Here is a 21762-nt window from a genome sequence, read left to right as displayed (position 1 = left end):
ACTATTTAGAATAAGCATGAAGAATCCATCATACATAGATCATAAGGAATTGTTTTTCCGACTTTACACTTGTGATCATTGTAGCTCCTGCATATAAGCTGGGATGGTGTTACCAAATTGCTGGCTTTGGGGATTTTCTGCATATGCTATGTAATACGCCATTATGCTTGCTTGTAGCCACACCAAGGCCACCCTATTCGTGAATTTTGAAGTGGAATATTGTTCGAAGTTCATGACATTATAAACTCTCATTACTACCTACAAAGAAGGGTTTAGGGTTTAGGGTTGTAGAAGGGTTTAGGGTTTAATTCTGTGTAGTAAATTTAAGATAGTAAATTTAAGATCAGCTTCTCATTATAAACTACACATTCTTTGTAGGTAGTAATGAGAGCTTCTCATTATAAACTACAAATCTGCTGAAATGAAGGATATTGTGTTTCTCATTTCTAATTGCACTAGTTTTCTCAATAGTAAATTTAAGATCAGCTTCCACCTTACAGTGAGATATCTAGTCAAGAATGTGTAGCTGCACAATTCTGTTGCATACTTCATGTGAATAACAATTGACCAAGTACCTCCCTGTTGTGCACAGACATATCCTGCTACCACGCCAGATAGGAAGCAGAACAAACTAGTCAAGTCAGAATTGATCAACTTTTCTATACCAGCTCTTTTAAACTTCTCCCATGTATCCATTGATGCCTGCACAATCCCTTTGTTGTATATTTCTAATTGCACAAAACCCCATCTGTTTCCATATGCCGCAATCCTTGATGCAACTCCTGAGCAACAGTTTGCACACAAGAACTTGAACTTGTCTACATCTCCTGAAACCTAATTGACTGCTCGGGCTGAACCACGAATAACACCATGAACTGGTATAAGCATTGACGCAAAGCAAATATTCCCCATCGAATAATTAGCTGCAGTTTTTACTGCTACCTTGAAATTAACTTCTATTGCACATGTGAATTCATGTATTTGATGTGTGATACTGTGACTTTCATCATATTCTTGATGATTTGTGCTGATCATGTCGAGCTTCCTAGGATCAGGATAATGAATAGAGTGTGTTGACCATGGTTCCGGTTGCAGTGGCTCCTCCAATGCCAACCATCAAGAAGCATGAGTAGAGAGTACTTGCAATGGTTTATATAACTACACTAGTCTTTACTTTTAGGGGATTATAATTATACACAACAGAAGCTTTTAGTATCCTGCCAGAATGCTCAAACATAGGACTAAACCAGGATGCATACTAGGATTGTAGTATTGAGAAACCTAGTGCAATTACTAATGCTGCTGGACTCTCTGGAGTGCCCATAGAGACGAGTAGAATCCCAAACGCATATGTAAGAAGAGGGTTTAGCCAGAATGCAGCTTTGAGAGTTGTTGATGGGTTGACACTTACCAATGCTTGCCATGAGAAGCATATGGCTATGGCACAAGCTGTTAAAGTGACGAGTAATCAAGAAGCATGCACAAAATTTGAACTCTTAAGGAGTATTTCTTGATTGATAAAATTTGATACAAGAAGGTCAAGAAACAATGCGAAAGAGATAGACCTCGATTCTTGATGGAAGGCTAGGTTCTGGACATTGAGCATTTTAGAAAATCTCATGGCTCTCGTGACGTGAAGCAGTTACGCGGGCCCCCCCGGGGGGGGGGGCATAAGGAAGGTGGTGTTTATTATAATTGCTTTTGGCACGACCAAATTTGTTTTCTATTCGCACTAATTTGAAATTGTGAATTCACATTTATGAAACGAGAACAATATTTTTATACTTCGTTGTCCGTCTTTGAAAAATAGACTAGTTTTTCTATTTTGGGTTATCCCCCAAAATTAGATAGTCTAATAAGGAAAGTTATGAATTACTAATAACGTGGATTCTACAATTCACTAACACTACTTATACTACATTTCTCCCATCTCTTTCTCTTTAAAACTCGTGTCATTTACTACTTTGTTAACTTTTGTGGACAGAAATTAAAATAAGTTTTGAATTTAAATTGCACACAAAACCCACATCAATTAGAATACTTTTTCGATCTCTATTATAAAAAGATCAACCACAAACACATATCGATTAAGGCTCAGGTGGTAGGCCAACAAATATTTTCACAAACTCATAGATAATGTGTTTTCCTCAATAGGCTGTTAAAATAAACTAGTGTTTGGTTCAACCCATCTGTCTCGATTGGGCTGTTATGTGATGTTTGGTTGAATCAGGGTTTGTAGAAAACAAAGAATTGAGTGATAATTTGGTAAAACTGCCGTCCTGAGCTCCGCAATCAGCCGACTGAGGAAATAATACCACTCCCTCCGCTGATTCGATTAGCACAATTCCACCGATAGTTGTATGTACACGCTAGAAACCCGGTTGAATTAACACGGGTCGGCTGATTGAGGGAGGCGCTACCAAACGGGGAAAAAGGCCGACGGAAATGGGTTTTCACGCCTAATTCGGGCTACCACCCGAGCCCTTACAATTTATTGTTTACTAGAAAAAAAAAGCAGAGAAATTATTGATATATGAGTTGGGGCATGATTGACGAGTTCAAATCCAAATTAGAATTTCTTAAATTACATGTTTCAATATACTAGTACTTAATAAATTTATTTTTAGAGATAATTTCATATTTTAGATATATAACTTTTACGTTTAATAAATATATATACTGTTCACTAGATTTCAAGTTGTTAAATTTACAAATTTTTTTAATTGAAATAGTGAATTTTATTATGTCAAAGTTAAGGCATACCCCTCCGTCCTAAGGAGGATGACCTATTCCTTGGACGACACGAGATTTTGTGTAAATTAATTGTGTATTGAGCAGAGAAAGTAAAGTACGAGAGATAGAATAAAGTAAAGATAAAACATAGTAGTATTTTATTATAAAACTAATACTTATATATAAGTGAGGCTCATATTTCATTAATTTTTTTAACCCACTTTTCTTTACATTTCTTAAAAACTGTTTCGGAACCAAAGTGGACAATTATTAGGGGACGAAAGTACTAAGGAATGAATAATTAATCCATAAAATTAATTATTACTCCCTCCGTCCCATAAAAGTTGAGACAAAACTTTTGGGCACGGAGATTAAGAATTTATATTAAATAAATAGGAGAGATGAAAAAAGTAGAAAAGATAAGAGAGAGTAAAGTAAATGATGGAATAAAGTAAGAGTGATTGAATGTTTTGTCTTTTGTTAAAAAAGGAAATGACTCAATTTTTATGGGACGGACTAAAAACGAATACGACTCAACTTTTATGGGACGGAGAGAGTACAAAATATAATGAGTCTTAATGTTAATATGTGGCATAACTGATTATTTTGCAAAATCAAATCTAATAAGAAATTAGCGTGGAAATTAATTAATCACATTCTTTTATTTACTCCATCTCCTCTTAACTGACAAAGATTTTAAGAAATGTAGAAGAAAATGGATAGAAAAGTTAGTGGAATGTGGCGCTCCTTTACCTAAAGGAGGAAAAAGTAAGTGTCAATTAATTAGGGAGGGACGAAAAAGGAAATTATTGTGAATTAATGAGAGAGAGTTACTATATTTAATAAGTACTCTCTCAGTCCGTGAATAGGAGTCCCATTTTTTCATTTTAGTTTGACCGTGAATAGGAGTCTCAGTTTACTTTTACCATAAATGGTAATAGGGTACCACCTTCCACTAACTCATTCCATTAATATTTTATTTAAAACAATAATATACAAATGGGACCTTTGTTCTACTAATTTTTTTCCACCCGCTTTTCTTAACAGTTGCAAAGAAATGAGACTCCTAATGGCGGACGGAGGGAGTAACTTACTTAATACTCCATTTGTACCTGAAAAATATGAACTATATCTTTTTCAGTAGTCTGTCCTTGAAAAGTATGAACTTCCTTACTTTTGGAATTTCAGTAACATAAGTAATAATGTGGACTTCACTCTCTATTAACACTACTATCATTATCATTTTTCTATCTTTCTTTTATTTTATTTATACATTAAAATTTGTATTAAATAAAATATTCATACTTTTTAGGAATGGAGTACTTTATAATAATATTATTATATAATGAAATAGTCATTCACATTGTAAATGGAAAGAATGACTATTCTATTAAGAATAAAATGATAATTCGAAAATGAAATGTAATTCCTTAATAAAATTACTACGTATTTGCTTGCAAATGAATAAAATGAAATAGTAATTACATTCTCTTATTTATTTAAATTTATTTCATTGTACCAAGGATTGTCCACGAGTATAAGAAATTAATGTGCTTTTTCTTAATACTATAAAATTGTGTTGGAAATAGCTAGTATGAATTATCCTCAAACCAGAAATTCTATTTACCTCACTTTACAAACGTGTCGTCTCATGAAGTATATGTATGTCTGAGACCATAAGACAATGACACAAATTATGTTTTTTCGCAATACGTGTTGCAAAATCTTTTGTTGTTTAATTTATTTGATAAGTGTTAGAAAGAAATAATCAAGATCAATTAGAGAAGATCATTCAAGAATAGTTGATTATTATTTTAGAATTGATTATTCTTTTTTCGTAGTTACTACCTCCATCCTCTAAATTTTGACACACTTTGATCCGACGTGGATTTTAAGAAATATAATGGAAAGTGAGTTGAAAAAGTTGGTGGGATGTGAGTCCTACTTTTAAAGTATTAGTTTTATAATAAAATGTGAGTATGAAGTCAACTACCAAAAATGATAAAAAGTGAAGTATGTCAAATTTTCAGGGGTGGATAAAAATAGTAAATTGTGTCAAAATTTGGGAACGGAGGTAGTACATTTTATTTTTTTCGTAACATTCTTGTAAACTCTGTTTAAAGTAGGGGTGGGTATTCGATCGGTTCGATTAATAACTGAACTGACATGTCGATTAATCGACCCCAAAATTCCATAAAAAAACTGCTAACAAAACGGAACCGAACCCCTAGTGCAAAGGGGTCAATTACTTCATTATATAATTATGCGATGAAATCCACTTATTACTCCCATAATCTAATTCAACTATTACTACCATCTATTTAGATTTTTTCAATTAATTCTCATAATTATCATAATTAAGCGATGAAATACATTTATTACTCCCATATTATCTATCTAATTCAACAATTACTACCATCTATCTAGATTTTTTTCAATTAATTCTCATAATTACCATAATTTTACAATTATTCATACAAGTGTACAACAATCCTTTTAAAAGTGGAACAATGCGCATCTAGCAGGCTGGATATTGCATTCAATTAAGAGCATAATAAAAATTAATGCAGTAGTATTCGTGGATTCTAAATTTGTTTTCACACTAGTAATGGAGCGTTACGAGTTGAGTGAGTAATGACGCAACTGTCTCATTTTGTATTTTATATATTGGCCAAACATCTGTCTTCTCATTGTATATTTTCACAATGAAATCAACTAAAATAATTTGTCTCTCTACTCTTGTAACTATTTTATTGCTCTCTCAAATTTTCTCAAGCTTTGCAGTTCGAACAGCGAATCTAAAGAATGATGATTTAGCGATTCAAAAGCACTCTCAGGTTCGTATCTCCTTTTCTTCTATGCTTAAGTATTTGATGGAATTAACTCTTGCTATCGTGTAATATTGTAGACCAATTTTAAAATTCACGGAAAAAAACTAAATTTTAGGCAAAGGTTATAATTTTAGAAACTAATATCCTTTTTTCAATTTTATATATTTTAATTTTGGTATGGGTAATTTTTGTAGAAGGTGATTGACGCTGTGAGAAGGGAATTACATGAAGAATTGGATAAGGCGATAATCATGGATTATAGCCCTACTGGGCCCAATCCGCGTCACGATCCATTTCCACCTCCACCACGTAAATAGATGATAGTAGTACCAAATTTTAAGTGTAATTCAGAATGATGATGTACACATGTAGTGGTTTTGGTAATATATTTGATGACATTCTGTTGTTATAAATTTGATTATTGCTAAGTGTTTTCTCTATATTCATAAATTTTTACATCAACAAAACAATTTTTGGATATCTTTTAAAGTTAGAAAGTAGGCTTAGTAGCAAGGTAACAATGCATTCTATATTTTTATTTTAGTAAACATTGCATGATGATAAAATGATCGATTGAATGGTTTTTCTGAATATTGTATTCAATACCCGTGTTTTACACACTATCATTGAGTAGAATTATACTCCCTCTGCCCCTATTAATCGACACAAATTTTTTGTTTCGTCCGTCTTTAAGTGATTGACATACTTATTTTTTCCTACTTGTGACACCATGATAATATTATTTGAATGACTTTTCTGTATATTGTATTCAATAATCGATTTTACATACTCTTATAGAATACAAATGCATATATATACAAGGAAACCATGAATTATAGAATCACAATCTCCTAGTCTTAGATAATCATTTTGCTAATTTCTATGCTTATTTTTTGAATGTTGATTTTTTCCAATAGAATTTCCTCGTTGTTAATTTAATAATTTATAATACTTTTTAACTTTAATTTGAATTGTTTTTTGAACTACGATTTCAGTTTGTATTTTGGGCCGAGATAAGGACGATTTAAATATGAGTGGATCGTGATATTGGCCCAGTTTTAACAAATGAAAAGGGTAGGCCTGATAGGAAATGGATCAGGTGTTGTGCTCTGCACACATAATTAAACAAAAAGAAAAGGAAAATAAAAAAAAAATAAAAACAAGTAAAGTTGCGTTCCATTCCTTAACTGCTGTGTTTTAAGCACAGCAGGGGATCCATTCCCGACCTGATATTGGAACTTATTCACGAAAACATTTTTTTTATCCAAGTTTTAATTTAATACTTTAGCATGATTTTTCATAACACAAAACAAAATTTTATCAGATCATATACTCATGATTTGCGATAACCTTATAACAAGTAAAGTAATATTTATCTCATCTAAAAACGATTACGCTCTTTATTTAATTTACTAAATTGCACTAGAATTTAATTATCTTTCTTTACCTAGTAAATCAATCGATCCGCCGCTTGTATACTTATTTATTCCAACGTGCGAACATGTCCGTATGCATATATAATAGTTGTTATCTTATTAATAATTTATATATACACCAATGATCAATAGACATCACATAGAATTCCCACAACTTCTATATTCGATATAGTCAAAAATACATACTTCATATAAATTAATACTAGTACTTAATTACATTAATAATTGAAGATCCGTCTCCATATGTCAAATTTGCACTCGTATATTACCAAGAAAATCCACAGCCAAGTCAAAGATTTTTACTAATATAGTACTCCCTCGGTCACAAAAAAAATACGTGCATTTATCATTTATTTCCATCCCAAATAAATATGAACATTTTCATTTATGGAAAGTTATCTCAATTTATTACACCTATATATTAAGTTATTTACAACTTATATCACCGTTAAAACACTTATAATATTGGGGGTCTTACTATCCACTAACACTATTTTAACTACTCGTCTCCTCGTCTCTTTTACTTTAGCAATTTATCTTAATCTCCTTGTCATATCATATACCTATATTTTTATGAGATGGAGGGAGTAGTATAAAACAAACGCTCCGTTCTACGATATAATGCCCATTATTTCGTATTGAAGTTGAAAGTAAAAGTCTTAATTATTTTTGTAAGATATGTAGATCTCATATTTTATCAAATTATTATATATTTAATCAATTTTTGTTCACAATTCTTGTCACGTATTTTTGTTGACAGTTCTCAAAACTGGCAATAAGTTTCTTAAAACGAAACATTATATCACAGAGAGAGAGTAGTAAAAGAAAGTATACGTAATCGACGACAATCATAAAAAATGATTGGCCGTTGAAAACAAGATTTTCAGAATTTAGCAGTTGGTTGAAGATAAACCAATTGCAAGTATAATAATAGAGATAATATTCTGTTGCAAACGCGTATTTAAAACCGTCTTCTTTCGGATTTTTGTTTGACTTTTGCACGTCGCCAATTGTGCCACCCTCAAACATAAAAAACAATGAATTTATTCACGTCTATATATAACACAAAATGATTCTAGCTTCTTCATCAAGATTATTTGATAACATTCTTATGCAAAATGGAGAAAATAGTAGCAGTTTTAGTGGTCTGTTGCAGCATTGTAGGGCTTGCTTCTGCTCAGTTAAAAGTAGGTTTTTACAACTCAAGTTGTCCGAGGGCGGAATCGTTAATACGACAAGCCGTGCAACAACGTTTTAAGACGGATCGTTCCATCACAGCTGCGTTACTTAGAATGCATTTTCACGACTGCTTTGTTGAGGTATGTTGGCCTTCATTTTGAATAATTATATACTCACTACAAAAAAAACTTATCATTTCAGGACACAAAAATTGAGACGCTATTATTAGCTAGCGTTTTAAATTTGTTAAAAATAACTATAACTAAGGTGCAAAAGAAAACGTCCATAAATTGAGGACAAATTATAATAATCTTTCACTCTTTAAGGACACATCTATTTGCGTGACGCGTTGGTGGCATATTAGATCCACAAATTAGCGTTGTTAATAGTACTAATGTTTGTTTAAATTGATGTTACTAGGGATGTGATGCATCAATACTAATACACTCCGACTCCGGGGACGCGGAGAAGGACGCGTTCCCGAACGAAACCGTCCGCGGCTACGACCTCATCGACATCGCCAAGAAGGCGGTGGAGGCCGCCTGCCCCTCCACCGTCTCCTGCGCGGACATAATCACCCTTGCCACTCGTGACGCTGTGGCCCTCGCGGGCGGGCCCAAGTACGACGTCCCCACGGGCCGCCGCGATGGCCTCGTGTCGGACATGACAAAAGTCGACCTCCCGGGCCCACAAGAGTCGATCGCGCAGGCCTTCATCCCCTTTCGGAAGAGGGGCTTCACCCTAAACGAAATGGTCACACTTTTGGGAGCACATTCCGTAGGCGTTGCGCATTGCCAATTTTTCGAGGACCGGCTCGCCGATTTCCAGGGCTCTGGGAAGCCCGACCCCACCATGGACCCGGCATTGGCGGCCCGGCTGAGGAAAATCTGCGGGACGGGGAGCAATCCGGCGGTTTTCCTGGATCAGGGAACCTCTTTTGCGATGGATAATCAGTTCTACAACCAGATTTTGTTGAAGAGGGGGATACTGGAGATTGATCAGAGGCTGGCTCGGGATAGGTCGACCGGGCCTATTGTTGCGGGCTTTGCATCGAATGGGACTGCGTTTCAGAGGAGTTTTGCGGCGGCGATGGTGAAGCTGAGTAAGACTGGTGTTCTGTTTGGGAAAGCAGGCGAGATAAGGAAGAATTGCAGGGCTTTCAATCCAAAACGAGGCATGCGAGTTTGAGATTGATTAGTATTTGTATTTCATTCATGATTTATTGTTTGGGCCGAATTATGTAATCCTAATTGTATGGCGCGCTAAATATTAAATGTAACGTAATGATATGAAAACTATATGGAGTAGTAATAATTGCATGTTTGGTTGGTAGGCGTGTTAAAAATTAGCACAACATAATTAATTATGATAAACTTTAATATAAAACTATGTTATTTTACTCAATTAATTAAGATAAATTTTAATATAAAAATATGTTATTTTACTCTTTTGGACTGTTAAACAATTTACCTTTTTGAATTAATTTGCTCCAAGCCTTAGCGGACCGAGATGCGCTTTGATGGCTTAACATGAACCTTATTTTATCTATCAAACAGCCAAATAACCTATATAACTAGGGGTGCTTAAACGGTTCTTGGTTAACCGGAATCGAAACCAAAACCGGCCGGTTAATTGAGGAACCGGAATCGGAAAAACCGATTTTGGTTCCGATACCGGTCCAACCTTTTAAAATAAAACCGATTCTGGTTTCAAACCGGCACCGACCGGTTTCTAACCGAAAACCGGATTACAATTCAATTTCATTTTTTTATAATTTAATATACTAATAAATCTAATTTAATTGAATTAATTTTGAAATAAAGTAAAATAATTTTAAACATTGAGTGATTTTTAGATTTAAACAATGTTAGATTTGCGAGCTCTGTTTTCTGAAGTACTATTTAAAATGTTTAAACCGTGATACTTTGAATATACAATTATTTCTACAAACCATTTTTTATGAATTATACAAATACAATATCATTTCATATGATAGAAATTTAACTTTATAACAAATTTATGTAACAATTCATTTAACATATGATTTAAATCCGTTTGTAAATAATTTATTAACTGTTCCTTTATAAATCAAAAAGTCACAACAAGATCAATCAGTATTGAAAATTCTATTGAATATTTGTTTTGCCAAAAAAGTGAAAATGGAATTCAATCTTAAAACTCATTTTTTAAAAAAGTTGCTAAAGTTTAGAACTCCTATTTTGTATTAAAAAATTGCTAACATAAACTAGTATGACCTACTACACTTGCCAATTGTCGTCACTCTTATCCATGTATGAATATTATTATATTGTTGGTTTGTATTTTGTGTATTTATTTGAATTTTTAGTTATTAGTATTTGTTATATTTCTAGATGTTGGAATATTTTTTTAGTATTGAGCTATTTAAAATTATAAATAAATTCGGATTAAAATTACATAACGGTTCTGGTTCGGAACCGGAATCAGCGGATTCTTAAACGGCCTTCGGTTCTAGGATTTATGAAAATTTAAAACCGGTTAACCGGTCAATCGGTTCGGTTAGAACTGAACCGGCCGAATAAGCAGACCTATATATAACTCATATGTCTTGGTTTTATCTTTGTCTAGGCTAACAAACAAGCACAGTATTATTGTTTTACATGAGCTTTGAGACTTTTAGTGAAGCCAAAATGCAAAACATGTAAAGACTGCTTTGTTATTCATGAGTTACGTTATACTCAATAGAGTCTCATTATCCACAAATCCACTCTTAAAGACCGAACCACCGAACCCTACCAAATTAGGGCTTTTAGATCTAGTTTTTTATGGATAAGATACAGAAATTTATAAATTATTTTCGCCTTCATCACGAGCCTATTTTAATTCATCTGAAGGTAAATAAGTCATACTAACATGTTACGAAGATTTAACTTCGTTCCAGAATATATTACTTCATTCTAGTAGGTTTTTACTTCATTCCAGTAGGTTTTTACTTCATTCCAGTACGTAAATGTGGTTTCACCGTCGCGTGCCGTTCTTTCTCTCTACAATATCTATCACCAACGCCATGGCGCTAATATGGTTTAATAAACACATGGAATAATGTAATACATTATTGGAATGAAGTATGTGTAGAAGCATTTGAAGTCCTACGGGAATGAAGTAAAAATCTTATCCAATGAAGTAATAACGTTTCTGAATGAAGTAATAAACTCACTTGAATAAATTGCATTTTTAAATGTTAATCAAGCAAAAACCCACGTCAATGAATTTGAATGAAGCATATGTTGAATCATTTCAAAACCTATTGGAAGCAAGTAAAAACATGTTGTAGTTTCAAGGTATTACGTACATAATGAAGTAATAAACCTATATAATGAAGTAAAATGGGCTTGTAATGAAGCCGAAAATTTTTTCACAGCAGCACATCTCATAAAAAAAACTAGATCTAATGGCCCAGATTTGATCTCTAGTTCAGTCTTTAAAATTGGTTCGACATTGATTACAACTCATACTCAATATATATTATCTTTGGATTTCACTAATCTCATACTAGTACTTAATTGGAATTAAAATAAGATGAAATAGCCTCCAATAGCACCTCGTTAGGTGACATGAAAGAAATGAACAACTGCCGAGAAGAAGATGAAAACAAGCAATAGAGAAGGAAAAAAGAAAATGAAAACAAATAAACACTAAGATTCACAACTCCAACTAGCTGGATAACGAACTAACAATAGCTATAAGTAGGCCGTTAAAACCAAACAGAAGTAGTGGGAAGAGACGGCTGGAAGGATAAAGATATAGTAAAATAAACAAGCAGGAGATGTTGGTAATTCTTATTTTGAAATAATCTCTCGATCTCCCAAAAATTAATAAAATTGTATATGACACTAAGTTTTAATATGCAATTGGTAAAGTAAGAGAGATAAGAAAAAGTAAGAGAGAAGAAAAAATATACTCTCTCCGTTCCAATGAAGATGACCCCTTTCTTGGGCGGCACGAGATTTTATGCAAATTTATTTTGTGTGTTGAGAGGAGAGAGTAAAGTAAGAGGAAGTGAATAAAGTAGAGATAAAAGTGTTTCCATTTTAAGTAATGGGTCATCTTAGTTGGGACAAACTAAAAAGGAAAGTGGGTCATCTTCAATGGGACGGAGGGAGTATTAGTAGTAATGTTAGTGGATTGTGAGGTCCACATTATTAGTAGTTTTAAACTTTTCTAATTTATACTTTGTCTAACTTTGAGGAACGGTCCAATGAAAAAACTAATCTATTTTTTGGGACTGAGGGAGTATTGTTTAGTATAAAGGCAGGGGAGGTATATTAAGTTTTTGTATTTTCTTAATGTATTTCATAATTGTAGAGAGGTAGAAAGATTAATGTCTGAGTTCAAAGGTGTTCGAATCCTCTGTAGTGCACCTTTAAATTCATTTATCTATTACATAAAATAGAGCAGGGTAGACAACGAGGAAATATTGTAACTAACGAACGAAATAAAAATATTCTAGGATTGATAGTTGATACTGAATATTCAAAATCTCCTATTGTCAACTTTGAATAATGACTAATTTTTATTTTAACTTACTAATACTCTCTATGAAATTGAGTAGTGAGATCGCTAATGCACAACTTACAAAATATGTCATCTAAACTTCTTGAATTAACTACATTTGTTAAGATGTTTGTCAATTGATCCTCAAATCAAACAAATGGCAATTTCACAGTTACACATTCAACACTTTCAATTGTGGACAATATTTCGTGAACAAAGGGAAGAGAGTATTTATTTCCCTTTCATTTGTTAACATCCCTCTCTCAATCCCTTCAAGATAAACTTGGGATGGGTTGAACTTTTACATGATCACATTCAATCAATCTACTAGCTCAAATTTAAAGTCCAGACAGATAAAATAATGGGTCCGTCAGTTTTTAGTTACACTCTAGATTCCCTAAAACCCTTCAAGATGAACCTTGGAGGGGTTCGACTTTTTTTTCACATAGATTTGGATCAACTCTCTATTGAACTGACCCAAATTTAAAGCCCAAATGAACTATAAGGTTGGTCATTTCTCACTAATTGTTCAGTCCACAGTTGGCGATCTACTCTAATACCATAATAGAAGTCCGTGACCAATTGGTGATAGATGAACTTGTCCAATAGACTTGTTCAGTGGTTTTACTTTTCTCTTAAAAATTATAATGCTCCTATTTTTTAATAATCGTTTTATTTTGTCATTTTCGTTCAACCATCAATAAATATTTTATTTTATTTTTTACTACTTTTGGTAATGAATTCCACATTCTACAAACTTTATCTTACTTACCTTTTATTATACTACTAGCTTTCTTCATTCACCTTTTATTAAATTTCTTCAAACCCATATCAAACTAAGCCTAGCTTTCTTCATTCACTTTTTATTAAATTTCTTCAAAACCCATATCAAATTAAGCCTAGCTTTCTTCATTCACTTTTTATTAAATTTCTTCAAAACCCATATCAAATTAAGCCGAGTCTATCATTCATAGACCGATGGAGTATCCATTTTTTTCATTTGCCAAACAGTATAATAGACAGGACATTAGGCATCTCTAAAAGAAAATTATAGAGATGTCCCATATCAAGGTGACAGTGATTTACTATTAAAAAACAAATGTGTTGATATCAATAGTAGTTTCGAAAAGCATTAATCTTTCACCTTCACCACCACTTAACATATGAAAGCAACCAATGATTAATTATTGTTCAGGTGGTTTACCCCATCCCCAGCCCCAGCCCCAACCCCACTCTAACAATATATACATAGAAAGGACAAAAATATTCAACAAACCACCCAGAAAAAGATGGATTAAAGCCATATATTCCCATAGTCACAGTCAACAAAGGCCAGCAGACACAATATTGAAAAGTCATGAAAATAGTCTGATTCACTGACCATCCAGCCTCAGTTAAAAACACACACATAAACGGTACAAATGCAAATCAAGAGAGCCCTTTTGGTTTTGTTGCAGTTGCAGCCAACACATTAATTTTGTATCTAGCCTCCCAAACAAAAAATACAATGAGTTTTACAGCAGTAAAAATCTTCCCTTTTTACCATTTATGGGATTTACAATACGTACATAGAGTGAAGGGACCTCATATTTTTTTAACCTGCTGCAAATCCCACCTATTTTTGTTGGTTTCTCTCTTTTGCAATGCAACCAAACAGAGGTGCAATAAATGCTCCACATTTTTGAGCAGTTTACCAGGTCTAACTAGACTCCCATGACATGACCACTCTTGTTTCATTAGTTTTTGGCTCCTTTTCTCCCTTCTAATTCTCGATCACTCTGTCTGTAATAAAAACTAGGATCCTAACCAGCCTTCCAAAACAAGAAACACTAATAAATATAGCCCCAAAAATAAGAAATCATGGAAATTGGAAACACACCTCAAGTGGCCCCCACTCCAAGAAAATCAATGAATGCTATGTTTCCCTTGTCATATTTCCCATTCTCATCTTCCCCACACCAATAAACATTGGCCCTATTGTTGGCTGCTGATTCAGATGCAGAAACTTCAGAGTTGGAATCCGATTGATGCTCCACATTTGCATCCCCTGGATGATATCAAACAAAGATTAAAACTTTTTCACAACAAAAACTGAATTTATTTAATAAAACCTAAGTTAACATACCATTTAGGAGATTGGTGAAGAAATGAGAGGGTTTAGCAGAGGAATGAGTAGGGATTTGGGGATTTGGGAAAGAGGGTTTCCTCCTCCTGTAAACGCTGTTGTGTTCCCTGTGTTTCCTGGCCATGATCACATGCCAATGGTTCTTCACTGCGTTGTCTGTTCTGCCAGGAAACAACCTAGCAATCATCGCCCATTTGTTTCCGTACATTGTGTGCGCTGCCAGCAGTCTCTCTTCCTCCTCTTCGCTGAAAGCCTTACGGTTGATTCTCGAATCCAACTGGTTGAACCATCTCAATCTGCAACTTTTCCCTTCACACACACCAAATAAAATGAAATCAACTCAAAATTCATTGTTGATTGGATTAGCATAGGGATTAATTTGTAGTTACCTGATCTACCGTCGAGTTTCTCAGCGATGAGATTCCAGTTTTGGGGGCCGAATTGGGCGACCACTTCTCTCAGCCTAGCGTCTTCGTGCGGCCTCCAATGCCCTCTCGCACACACCTTCGATTTTCGCGCCATTTCTTCGAATTGGGGAATTTCCTTTTTCTGCTTCTTTGCTTCGTCGATTTGCCATGGGTAGTAGATCTTGTGCTCCATCACAAGAAACGGAGAGATGAGGGAGAGTTATTTATGCAATAAATTGAAACGATGAAGTGGAAGAAACAGGCTTTTTGAGAGGAGTATATATAAAAACTCCACAACCATCCAAAAACGTGCAACTCTCACTCTCTTGTGTGTGTGTGTGTGAAATTGTGAATATAAATATAGATAGATAAATTGTATGTATATGTGTGTGTTCATGCAAATCGAGAACCGCTCGTGTGGGTGGTGATGGTGGGAAACCCCATTCAACAACAGTGTTGGGTTTGGGTGTGTAACTGCTCCTTTTTTATTTATTTTATTATTATTTTGATCTCGGTTTTTGAGAAGAGAAAAACAGCATCTGTTTGTCGCTATTATCAATCTCTTTTTCAAAAAGATTTCTACTTTTGAAACCAGAGAAGGAAGCCTAAACTGCTGTATTATTGTTTTAACCTTTTAAGCACACAATTAGGCCCATCCTTTTTATAAAAAAAAATATGAATATCAAACATGTCTTTAATCTTTTGCTATTTCCGTGTATAATTCAATGCACCCAATCCTATCGCCATTGATTCCTTCATTTTCAAAAATATAAAAACTTTGGTTTTTCCTTATTCTTTTTAAAAAAGTTTTAATCCCATGCCGTTTATTTGCCTGACTACCTTCTTTTATATTAGGTGATCCTTTCCGTTATTTCCCTAACTCCATGTTTTATGTCCAAACTTAATTTTTTATTTATTTATTTAATCATAAGAGTAACTAACCGAGATAAATGGTGAACAGCATATAATAAAGATATCTAATTTTATTCGTCTATCTAAAGGTATGTTCATAACTTTAATTAATGTTGGATTATACTCCGTACTTATTAAGCTGAAAAGTGTTTACTTCATCTATTTTATTACTTATTAGTTGGTAATGTAAACTACATACTGGTAGTGTGATTCTTTTTTTTTTTTTTTTTTTTTTTATCTCTGCTTTAGTCAATTATATTTAACGAAATGTGTGCACAATCTCATATTTTACACCAACCAAAGTTTTGCATTCTTAAGTTGTGTTTTACACGCCTTCTTAGACATAGTACTATGTTTTAAAACATTTGAAGCACATGATATGTCAATTATATTTGAAAATTATAGTACGCTTGAACAGCTTGAACAAAATAGATGCTGGTGGAATATCAATTATAACAATTCTATTGGATTATTGAGGGCTCATTTTATAGTGTGGACTGGACATAGTATGATAATTAAACTTTGAATTGAAATGACTTCTAATTAGTCGAAATTGATCAAGAGATATTTAATATCTACTCCACCACTAAGTTATCTTTAAGGAATCGATGGAACTATTGTTGCAAAAAGGTTGAAACCCCAATTCCAAGGGTCTCACATTTCGGCCCGACAGTATTGTAACGGGTGTTCAATCAAGAAATCGATGGAACTATTATTACTCCCTCCGTTTCTTGTTAATAGAGACATTTTTTTTCGCACAGAATTTAAAAATAGTGTGTTAAATGGATGGAGAAAAAAAGTAAAAGAGAATAAAGTAAAATGAAGAATTACTTTTTATCAAAAATAAAAATGACTTAATTAACTTAAAACTTCCCTAAATAAAAAAATGACTCTACTAACGTGGAACAGAGAGACTAACATGCAAATTGCAGACGAACATACTGCATCCAATAAACACATTGGTTAATGACTGCAAATTACTCTCGTTATAGAAACTATATTTGTATTATATTCTGTTTGTTCCCAATAATGGCTGTACTCTACTCATACACATATAACTTGTCAAGAATTTAATGTGCCTAGAATCCTAGCCTTCTTAACTTAGGTATGTCGTTCCAAAGCAATAAAAGTACATGGGGATACTTATAAAAAATAAAATCATAAATATATTGAATTTTAGTATGAAAACGTATTCACACTCAATATTCATTAACAATTATAATAGGCGTGGAAGTACACATGTTATGTACTAGTACTCCCTCCGTCCCATGGAAGATGACCTCTTCCTTGAGCGGCATTATATTTTATCAACTTTATTTTATGTATTAAGTGGCGAGATTAACTCATTAAAGTAAGAGATAAAGAATAGAGTAGAGATAAAAGGTATTCCATTTTACAAAATGAGTCAGTCTTGATTGAGACAAATCAAAAAAAAAAAGTGGATCATTTTTTATGGGACGGAGGGAGTACTAAACATCTAATAATGTTGCACACGCATCATCATGAATTACAATCTAATTAAACAAAAAAAATATAGGTATAAATCACACACACGCATATAGAGAGAGACACACCACACGAATGCATATTTATTTGGACATAAATGGGTTTGTTGAGAGGAAATAAATGTAGAAGAAGGAGAGGAGAGAAGGGACCATATAGTGTGACGCAGTGATGAAAACTGTTATGGAAGATCATTGAGATGGTCACGAGGAAGACATTTGCGTATCTGTTTTGCGTAACTGAATGAACAACTTTTTCTTGTTTGACTCCTCCATCTTATTATTATATTTTTCAGTTACTATGTAATAATAACCATAATCCTCTTTAAATCTTTTGGAACATTTTCCTCCTCTTCCATTCTGTGCCATTCATTTTTCCACACTTCCACTTTAGATCTTGTACTACAATTTAATGCTTCAAATGGTATACTTATATATATAAACACTTTAACCCTGTGTTATTTTGAATCATAGAATTCAGGTATTTATAAGTATAATCCAATTTTAAGTTATTACTATTTATTTTTATGGCTTGATTTAAGTTCGAATTTATTCCAGGAACATAAATGGTAATGCTGAGCTAGACCACTCTTAGAAAAAAAAAATTAATTCAGTCAATTGCAGACTTTAATTAATTGATGAATATTTGTATCTTAAGTACGAAAAATAAAATATTAAAGAGAAAGCCCTGAATATTCGTAATTTCAGATTTGCGCATACAACTAATATTAATTTTCTATAGTTGCTAATAATAATATGCAATTTGGCTTGAATTAAACTGATACTCAATTTAATTAATTCAAAGTCAAATAGACCAGAGACAAAAGCCCTAAGGTTTTCATTCAGGAATTTTCATCCCCTAAACCTAAGAACAAAATAAAAGTTCGAGTAAGACGAGAAGTTGCAAGCCACTTTGATTCTTGATGAATCTTGAAGGTAAAATTTCCCAGCGTATCTAGGATATTTGATTAGGGGATGTGAAATAATTATAGTAGTACTTTATTAAGAGTACAAGTTAAGATAAAAAGAAAGACAATAGTGTTTATTAATATAAATTAGAATTGTGATAAAGAAAGATGTGTACAAATTGAGCTAAAGAAAGGAAAATAGAATAGGTAAAAGAAATAAACCACGAATTTAAAGTAAAAGAACTCAAGTATCAAATAGACATGAAAAAGACAAACTATTCATATCAATTAAAATTAAGATAATGAGGATACAAATACAATCAAGATAAAGAAAGAAAAAAATGAGAAAAGAAAGAAGGGACACAAATTAAGATAAAGAAACTAAAATTTGAGAAAAGAAATTAAAGAACGTAGTAAGTATATGATAATGAAAGAAAAATGTAACAAAAATACTCCATTCGTCCATTCCTACAAGAGTATGCACTTTTGGTTGGACATGGATTTTAATAACCAATAATAAAGTAAGAGAGATAAAAAAGAAAAAGTAATTAAAGGATTGTTTGTGGAGAATAAGTCCCACCTGATTAGAGAAAACAGTTTCCAAAATTAGAAAATGGACTCCTGTGGGATAAACTAAAAAGTAAAGAGTGCATATTCTTAGGGTGTCTCCACCGTCGCCCTTCCCGTTCGCCCGTCGGCGACGGGCGACCGGACGTCCGCCCACGCCCGTCCCGAGTGCCCCTGCGATGGGCTCGCCCCTCGCGTCGACGTCCGACCGGACGTCCGCCACTGTGGCGAAGGTCGGACGTCCGACATTTTTATTTTTTATTATTTAAAAAAAAAAAACCTCTATAAATAGGGCTCCCCCAACTTCATTTCATTCACACCACTTGTGTTGACAAGTTTCTCTCTTTAAATCTACAAATTTCATTTCTACTACAATGGAGTACAATAGAAACTCCCCCACCACGAGCGGAGGAAACACACCCTCGATTCCCATCGGATCGGAGGAAAATTTTGCGGGGATGAATTCCCAGATGGCGGGGACGGTGGGGATGGGCGGTATGCCGGCGATGACTCCCCAAATGTTCTACACTATGTACACTTGGATGAGTCAGATGGGTCAGATGATGCCAGGGGCAGCGGGTATGCCTGCAAATATGTCGGGGATGGGTGGGACGATGCCAGGGGCAGCGGGGACGGGCGGTATGCCGCCAAATATGGCGGGGGTGGGAGGGATGATGCCCGGGGCAGTGGGGATGGGCGGTACGCCGCCAAATATGTCGTGGGTGGGTCGATGGAGAGGCGGAGCCCGAGGACGCCTAGGGACTCTGTGTATCGGCCATATATAGATTTGTTGGCCGATGATTCCCCTAGTACTGTTCCGGAGACTCAGTACGCCGACATCGAGACTTTCTCTTTTGAGGATCTGGGGCTATCGCCGATCCGTGAGACTCCCGATGAGGCGGAGCCAGCTGCAAGGGGCAGGAGCAAAGGCAAGGGCAAGGGCAAGGCCAGAGGCGGGGGTAGGGGCAAGGGCAAGGGAAAAGCCCCGAGCTCTTCCTCGCACACGGGGGCAGAGGAGGAGGACGACGGGGATGAGACTGAGAGGAGGACGATCTGGTCCGTGTGGGAAAATGTCGCGCTTGCGAAGGCATGGATCAGTGTTGTAGAGGATCCCTATGTCGGGGCGAACCAGTATGTTGACCGAATGTGGCATCACATTAGTGCCGCCTACCGCAACGTCAAACCGCCTGGGGCGAAGCCTCGCATACCCGAGCAATGCCGGAAACAGTGGCTTCGGTTGAGGCCTAAACTCAGTCGTTTTGCCGCCCTCTACCAAAACAACATGCGCATGGTAACCAGCGGCATGTCTGAGGATGATGTGAAGAGACAAACCTTGGCCCAGTACCCCAACCGAGATTTGAACATCAAAGAGTTTGACAAGTGGGAGGCCTTTCTCGTGGTCAAGGATTCGCAAAAGTTTGCGATTGGTGCCGAATCGGGCTGGAAGCGGACGAAGATCAACTCTTCTGGTGAGTACAGCAGCAGTGCTGGTTCGCACGAGCTCCCCGAAGCCAAGGAAGAGGCCCCGCTACCACGAACAGACTCTCGCCGTCGTCGGCGCCCGATGGGGCAACAGGCTGCGCAGCGGATGGCGAGGGGAAGCGGCAATGGCAGCGGGTTCTACGAGGTCGAATCGGAGGCCCCAGGAGGCCCAGAGGACGGCGTCCTCGCCCGCTCGCAGCAAACGAAGACCCTGATGCAGAGCACTATGAAGTGGTATAACACGCAGGATCCAGTGTTGAAAAGGCTGTGCAAGGAGGTGGTCGACCAATGCCGGCGCGATTTAAGGCTGCCACCCATTGATGATTATGGCGTCCAGATCGGGGGCGGGGACGTCGGAGGCGGCAACGGCACGGGCGATGGGGACGAGGACGAGGAGTGAGAGCCGAGGGTATTATGTAATTTTATTTTTAAACTATGTTTTTTTTTTAAATTATGTAATTTTTTTTAATGTAATTTTTTTAATGAAGTTTTCGAATTTTCTCGTATTTCGTTTCGACGTATTAATAATTCCGTAAATTTTTAGTCCGTAGATTGAATAATTATGGGAAGAGCTAGTGGAAGTCCTAGTGGGAGGGGCTAGTGCAGTGGGAAAGGCTAATGATGTGGCAGTGGAATGGGAAGGGCTAATGCTGACGTGACAGACAGTTTTTGTGGAAAGGGCTAGTGAAGGTCCTAGTGGGAGGGGCGCCACCGGAGACACCATTATGGGATGGATGGAGTAGAAATTAATTCCCAAACTCCACAAGGCCAAGGAATCAAACACTGGCCAATTTAAATGAAAATGCTAAAGCTTTACCACTAGATCACTTGCAATTATAGGAAATGTTTTCTCAATATTAGTACTGTAAATTTTAGGAGTACATGTGTACCACTTGTTCTCACGTGAATACGCTATTGCAATTCCGTATCCATATAATTCATATTTAGGGTTTTATTATGCCTTTTACATGAATTAATTTAAGTTCTTTGCATGTAATATGTGATATTTCACAAATAGATGTAGTCTGAATAATCACATAAACAGATTATATGTTTTGATTTATTTAAATTGCAAAATATTCTCCTACAAATCCCAACACCACTTGACACTCGCAATTCTATCAATATCTTATCATTTCACTTCTAT

The 21762-nt window shown here is 35.2% G+C and overlaps 2 protein-coding genes, 1 long non-coding RNA gene and 1 pseudogene across 3 annotated transcripts; 2 read left to right on the top strand and 2 right to left on the bottom strand.

The window, feature by feature from the left end:
- Positions 1–63: 63 nt before the first annotated feature.
- LOC148927235 (protein PNS1-like) lies at positions 64–1468 on the bottom strand (annotated as a pseudogene).
- A 3794-nt stretch (positions 1469–5262) lies between these two features.
- Positions 5263–5977, top strand: LOC125192003 (uncharacterized). The gene is made up of 2 exons (XR_007171288.2): positions 5263–5570; positions 5759–5977. It is a non-coding gene; the product is annotated as an uncharacterized LOC125192003 (long non-coding RNA).
- Positions 5978–8118: 2141 nt separating this feature from the next.
- Positions 8119–9477, top strand: LOC148927234 (peroxidase 44-like). Its single transcript, XM_089069559.1, has 2 exons — positions 8119–8319; positions 8600–9477. The coding sequence occupies exons 1-2, from the start codon at positions 8119–8121 to the stop codon at positions 9365–9367; spliced, it is 969 nt and encodes a 322-aa protein (XP_088925685.1). The 3' UTR covers positions 9368–9477.
- A 4623-nt stretch (positions 9478–14100) lies between these two features.
- On the bottom strand, positions 14101–15610 carry LOC125197283 (transcription factor CSA-like). Its single transcript, XM_048096007.2, has 3 exons — positions 15227–15610; positions 14838–15146; positions 14101–14759 (listed from the first exon to the last, which is right to left on the bottom strand). Exons 1-3 carry the CDS (start codon positions 15435–15437, stop codon positions 14593–14595), a joined length of 687 nt encoding a protein of 228 aa, XP_047951964.1. The 5' UTR covers positions 15438–15610; the 3' UTR covers positions 14101–14592.
- Between the last annotated feature and the right edge of the window lie 6152 nt (positions 15611–21762).

The sequence above is a fragment of the Salvia hispanica genome, chromosome 4, assembly GCF_029641045.1.
Source record: "Salvia hispanica isolate PSC_SH4W2 chromosome 4, Shi_PSC_v1, whole genome shotgun sequence".
In the NCBI taxonomy this organism is placed as follows: domain Eukaryota; kingdom Viridiplantae; phylum Streptophyta; class Magnoliopsida; order Lamiales; family Lamiaceae; genus Salvia; species Salvia hispanica.
Note: the sequence above shows the minus strand (reverse complement) of the source record. Positions and strands in the feature narration are given on the sequence as shown.

Bases quoted from the DNA above. Each gene is read 5' to 3' on its own strand.
- LOC148927234 (XM_089069559.1), top strand. From the start codon at position 8,119: ATGGAGAAAATAGTAGCAGTTTTAGTGGTCTGTTGCAGCATTGTAGGG. The intron at 8,320-8,599 runs GTATGTTGGCCT...TGATGTTACTAG, and splicing joins TTCACGACTGCTTTGTTGAG to GGATGTGATGCATCAATACT.
- LOC125197283 (XM_048096007.2), bottom strand. From the start codon at position 15,437: ATGGAGCACAAGATCTACTACCCATGGCAAATCGACGAAGCAAAGAAG. The intron at 15,147-15,226 runs GTAACTACAAAT...GTGTGTGTGAAG, and splicing joins GAAACTCGACGGTAGATCAG to GGAAAAGTTGCAGATTGAGA. The intron at 14,760-14,837 runs GTATGTTAACTT...GATATCATCCAG, and splicing joins CTTCACCAATCTCCTAAATG to GGGATGCAAATGTGGAGCAT.